Source organism: Anastrepha obliqua, chromosome 4, assembly GCF_027943255.1.
Source record: "Anastrepha obliqua isolate idAnaObli1 chromosome 4, idAnaObli1_1.0, whole genome shotgun sequence".
Classification (NCBI taxonomy): domain Eukaryota; kingdom Metazoa; phylum Arthropoda; class Insecta; order Diptera; family Tephritidae; genus Anastrepha; species Anastrepha obliqua.
The window spans coordinates 35,444,590-35,450,700 of NC_072895.1; the positions used below are offsets into that span (position 1 = coordinate 35,444,590).

General features: G+C 37.1%; 1 protein-coding gene across 1 annotated transcript; it reads right to left on the bottom strand.

Moving 5' to 3' along the window:
* Positions 1-222: 222 nt before the first annotated feature.
* LOC129245788 (uncharacterized) lies at positions 223-1,024 on the bottom strand. The gene is made up of 2 exons (XM_054884177.1): positions 948-1,024; positions 223-886 (listed from the first exon to the last, which is right to left on the bottom strand). The coding sequence occupies exons 1-2, from the start codon at positions 1,002-1,004 to the stop codon at positions 383-385; spliced, it is 561 nt and encodes a 186-aa protein (XP_054740152.1). The 5' UTR covers positions 1,005-1,024; the 3' UTR covers positions 223-382.
* Positions 1,025-6,111: the final 5,087 nt, after the last annotated feature.

Here is a 6,111-nt window from a genome sequence, read left to right on the forward strand (position 1 = left end):
TTTGGTACACTCATGAGGTCAATAATGAGAAAAAATTATCAGATAGTTTTATTAACAATAAAAGCCCGTGTAGATTTTCCCTATGCCGTCAAAGGACTAGCATTTTAGTACGCCAAGTAAAAAATAAAATTGAGAGCTGAGTAGATATTCACACACGCATACAAAGACTCGAATGGCGCTGTCAGCCCTCAGGGATATAGAAAAAAAACATTAACCTTCAAACATTTTATTTCAAAAGTATATATGAATGTATACATACATGATTATTGATTTATGTACTGAACTTTAAAGTAAATGTAAACAAAATACCATTCCCTTCACCTCGATATTTGAATTATACTCTCTGCTGCGAACTTGATTGAATTATAGCATTCTACACTTCCTACTCTCGATCTTCGATTTTCATCTTCATTACAGCTCCACCAACATTTTCTTCACCCTTGAAGTATGTTAGAACAGCTTTCAATATTCCGCGTGGGATCTGGTTGGGCCAGGTGTCGGTGTTAAACTCCAAAGTTTTTATATAAAATTCGCCAGCTGGTATTGGGCACACCCCTTCATCGGGTACGTGAGGGAAATCCGTATTTTCACCCTCAATAAGTGAAGGTTGTATAATTTTTGTATACAAATCCTTAAATCCCTCGCAAATTCTGGTCATTGGCACACCCATAGGCAACCGTTTGTATTGGCCATCCCCTTGAGGACTCGAATATAATTCCACTTGAAATTTGTAGTTGTCACTATCCATGTCTTCTAATATCTTCACAGTGCCATTCACAAAACGTTGCCGTCCGACAGTTTTTAAATTTGACATATCCACCTTAGTTTGCTTAAATCCGTTGAAGGGCTCCAGCGCCTCATTTTGCACTGTATACGGTTGTTCCCCCTGAAATGAAGGTGGAATTTTTAGTTTTATTTCTATTTACCTTCAATATCACCAAATTTACAAGGCAAATCCCGTTCAGCAGGTTAAGCACTACAATCGTTACTGGCAGAAAATTCATACCGACTCTCGATAATAGTTTTCAAATGAAGCAATGCTGTTGCACAGGTCAGGTCTGCCGATATTTATACTTGTACTTACTATGTATGACGGAGAGCGATACAAACACCACTGATAAGAAAAACATGAAAATGTACAAGCTGTTATGCATGTAGTAGTTGTTTTGTAATTAAAGTTAAAACATTTTATTGCACGACAGCTTGCAGCTAACAGCAGTAATCCATAATCCAAACACATAGACATATGTATAGCAGGTTCTTATACATCATATATTTTCCAAATCCCCCTTCCCCCTTAAAAGGTGCGGTATGAATTTAAAGAAACTTTTTTGTTTCAAAAAAAGCTGGCAAGGAGTGAAAAGATATGATTCAGAGAGTAAATTGAATACCTCATCCAGATTTGCCCCTATAAAGAGATAGTTCCATGCGCCGAGTGGCATTTTGCTCCACCCTAGAGGACTTAGCTTAATGGTAATGTCATGGAAAACAAAGAAACAGTGAATCATTTGCCTATAGCAGTTACGTTGGCTCCATCTTCATATTTGAAAAATTATAGACCAATGACGTCTCAAGTAAGCTCGAAGAAGATTTCCACAGCCAACAAACAAGATATATGTATGTACCGCAGGATAAAGAAACACACGAGCCAATTCCAGCCGCGATTGATGGCTTGCAAGAACAAAAATCGTGATTTAGTGAGCGACAGAAATGAAGTGTAAAATATCTGGAACGAACATTTTAATGAGCTCTTAAATATAATAATAATAAAGATGAAGCACCTAATGGGACAGTATGCACAGTAGAAATATGCAAGAAGACCCCGATATTAATGGCACGAAAATAGCAATGGAGAAGCTGAAAAACTGCAAGTTAGGTGGTGAAGACTGTATAAATCAAGGCGCATTCATTAATGGTGATGGCACTAGACCAACAACACTGTTCTGTACGTTTGATTGTCAAAGCAAAGTATTGAGAAACTAGAAAACAAATAATGAATTCGCCTTGTTTCATTCGGAGCTCACAGCCACATGGACACGGCAAAAGAAAAAAAAAACAACTCAGCTGATTTACCAACACCACCTTTAATGGATTCGCCTTGGTATAAATGCAGAGCTCATAAAATATGGCGTTGAAGAGTTGATAAGACAGATGTATGAGCCAATACTTCAAATTTGGAGAGCAGAAAACATGACTGAAGATTGGCATACAAGTTTAATAGACCCAATTTATACGAGTATAAAGGAGACAAATTAAATTGTGTAAATTATAGAGGGGTAGCCTTTCTCAACGTCAGCTGCAAAATTCTACCAAACTTACTGTATGAGAAGCTAAATGTGTATGCAGAAAAGATCGTGGGATTATTAACGCGGTTTTAGAGTCGGACGCTCGACAACAAATCAATGCTTTATTATGTCGCAAATAATCAAAAAATATTATGAGTTCAACATTAATCTACACTGTCTCTTTATGGACTTTGAACAAGCGTTTGATAAGTTAAGCAGAAAATATATCGATTATCACCTAAAAAGACTGGGTATACCACAAAAATACAAAAAATTGATCAAATAAAGCTAGAGGACCTGATCAAATTTCATCTGAAATTCTGAAGGTTATAAATGATGAGAATCTACAACTCCTTGTGAAACTTTTCAGTCATGTACAATATATAATTCAGGCATATACCCTGCAAATTGGCTGAAATTAACGTTTATTACCCTTCCGAAAAAATCCAATGCTAAGTACTGCACTGAATAAAGACTGATACATAAGTCTGAGTTACGCCCTAAAAGTATTTCTTAAAAGTCTACATAATAGAATTTACAAAAAATGCGAAGAAGCAATGGGTGAAATGTAATTTGGTTTCCGTGGAGGAATGGGTACAAGAGAAGCTTCATTCTGTGCCCAGGTGCTTGTTGAAAATTGTAGAGATGTACAAAAAGATGTCTTTCTATGTTTCGTAGACTACGAAAGAGCATTTGACACTGTACACGGACAAATTGCTCAATATTTTAAGATCTCTGAATATCGATGAAAAGGAAATCCAAGCAATCGAAAAATTATATTACCACCAAACAGTGCATATTGTTGTTGATGGTGACCGCACTGAAGACATACCGATTTCGCAAGGTGTTCGGCAAGGCTGCATACTCTCCCCACTGCTCCATTACTTCTTAAAAAAGAATATTTCAGGAAGCATTAGAAAATATTGAGGATGGTATCAAAGTAAATGGCGTCATTATAAATAACATCAGGTACGCCGACGATACAACTCTACTCTGTGACAGCTTGGCTGGCCTTCAGGAACTGGTCGACAAAGTTGCAATGCACAGTTAACAATCATCAAAACTAAATACATCAGCTAAACTAAAAACTTGGTTATTAGCAGAAGAAATACATACAACAACACTCATTTAACAAACAACAATGCTCCTGTAGAAAGAGTAAATAAACTTAGATACCTTGGTTGCCTTCTCAACGAAAACTGGTATGCCTCAACAGAAATAAGATGTCGTATCGAAATGGCAAGATCCGCATTTATAGAATATGGCAAAGCCCTAAAATGTCGCGACTTCAATCTTCAACTAAAAATTCGCTTCATAAAATGCTATGTATGGTCAGTTTTGCTATGTGGGTTCTCCAGAGATTGCTCAAGATACGATGGATTCAAAATCTAAACTAAAAAAAAAAAAATTGTAAAAAAAATAAAGAAGAAGAAAATCAATATAACTCTTATACACTCAAACGCTAAAGTAATAATGAATGGCAAAATATCTGACGAATTCGAAATGAAATCCGGCGTGAAGCAAGGTGACTCACTGTCAACGTTTTTGTTTAATTTAACACTGCATTCAGCAATAAACGAAATAGTCGTAGATTAAGGTGGCGCAATATTTTATAAATGGGCACAAATATGCGCATACGTTGACGACATTCTGATTCTTCTGAGAAATAGGGAGGCTCTTCAGAATATTTTCTTGCGGCCAGTGCGAGCTACAAGACCAGCGGGCCTCAAGGTAAATGAAGAATGGCACATGACACGATATTTTCATGATAGTCACATCAGAATCGGGGATTATATTTCAGAGCTCATGCAAAAGTTTAAATACTTAGGCGTAGTACTCCGCATAAATAAGGATCCGTCTTTATATCAATACATCGCCAATACAAGACTGTATTCAGGCAGCTAATAGAGCATACTTTGGCCATATCAAACTTATGAAGCCTTCATTGATATCAAAGGAACAAAAGCTACAGATGTACAAAACTATAATTAGACTGGTTCTCACCTACGGCTGTGAAACATAGGCCCTTAAAATTAATGATGTGAATTTATTGAAAACTTCTCAGAAATGTATTCGGTACTATACAATTAGACGACGGTACATACCATATACGGGATAACAACGAGCTCAGTGTTTTAATCGCGGGACGAAATGTAAGGTGGTTTATAAAGTCACAAAGAATACGGTAGTATGAAAATGAGCAGCGATAGCGAATCCTGAAGGAGCAAGAAGGAGAGGCCAGCCAAGTCGACGATGGTTGCAAGACGTAGAAGACGATATACGAAAGATGGAAATCTTTGAACTTATGTAGAGCTATAGGGGCTGTCGATATGTATGAACGCAATGTTCCTCCCCCCAGTCCGGAAAGGACTATGAGATCTCCAGTAACTATTCAAACACCCATAAACAGTATACTAGGTTGTTCAAAAAGTTTTGCGGTTCGATAAGAGAGGGCATTGCTACTAGCCTAAAGTTTTTTTTGTTATATTGGTACACTCTTCATATGACGGGATGTGAACATTCATTTCAATCTGGTGAACATTCATTCTTTGTTTACAAGCCATTTAGTATTGACGTGTCAGTACGAGTATTTTCTACAATGGAAAAAATCAAGTATCGTGCGGTGATGGAAATTTTATTTTTGGAAGGTTTAAAAGCAATGTAAATTTTTGCACGAATGTTGAAAGTGTATAAGAACTTTTCGCCATCAATTAGCAGAATAGAAAGATGAGTTGCTGAATTTAAACCAACACAAGTAGTCGTGCAAGCCTTCAAGACGATCCACGTCAAGGACGTTCCAAAACAGCAACAACACCAGAAGTCGTAGAAATCCACAGGATATTGTATTGAAAAATCGTGAGTGACTAATAGAGATTTAGTAGAGACAGTGTAAGCAATATTTTGCCTGAAGTATTGGGTTTCAGAAATCTGTGTGCACAATGGGTGCCGCATTCGCGAACAATGGAACTAAAACTTTCGAAAGGATAAAATTGATTTGCGCATCGATTCATCACTATGGATGAGTGAGTGGATGAGACTTAGGTCTATCACTTTGATCCCAAATCAAAACAACAGACTAAAGAGTTGTGTGAACCTGGTTCTTCAGCTCCGAAACGAGTTCGTGTCCAGAAGTCGGCCAAGGAGGTGTTAGCATCAGTTTTTTGGAACGCGAAAGGAATTTCGTTTGTGGATTACTTGCAAACTGGTAAAATAATAAATTCGGAATATTATTGCAACCTTTTGGACCAGCTGAAGTAAAAAATTCGTAAAAAACACTCAGTTTGTAAAAGAAAAAAATTCTTTTTCATCAGGACAATGCACCGTGTCACAAGAGCATTTTGACAATGGCTAAAACCCATGAATTAAAGTTCGAATTGTTGAGGCAATCACTGTATTCGCCAGATTTGGCCACTAGCGACTTCCATATGTTTCCAGACCAGAAAAAAATCATACGTAGAAAGCGCTCTATGACAAATGATGAGGTCATGCCACCTGTATTTTGCAGCCCTTCCAGATTCTCACTTCAGGGATGGAATTCATAAATTAGAATCTCGTTGGAACAAGTGTATAGATGTTCAGGGATACTATACTGATTAAGAAATTGTATTTCAAACCACAAAATTGTAGTTTTATTATCGAACCGCAAAACTTATTGAACAGCCTAGTATATCACCTGTGCAATAGTGTCTCTCCAGTAGTAACAATTTGGCTTATTCGCCTAGTCACTGAGCGAGGTGCGAGTATCTATGACGTTGTCACTGAATACTCACTTTGGAAATAAAATTTCGCTATTTACAAATAAGTATTAAAATTCGGCTAAAAACAC

Coding starts and splice junctions, on each gene's coding strand:
- LOC129245788 (XM_054884177.1), bottom strand. CDS start 1,004: ATGAATTTTCTGCCAGTAACGATTGTAGTGCTTAACCTGCTGAACGGG. Junction 887..947: donor TGCTGAACGGGATTTGCCTT/GTAAATTTGGTG, acceptor CCTTCATTTCAG/GGGGAACAACCGTATACAGT.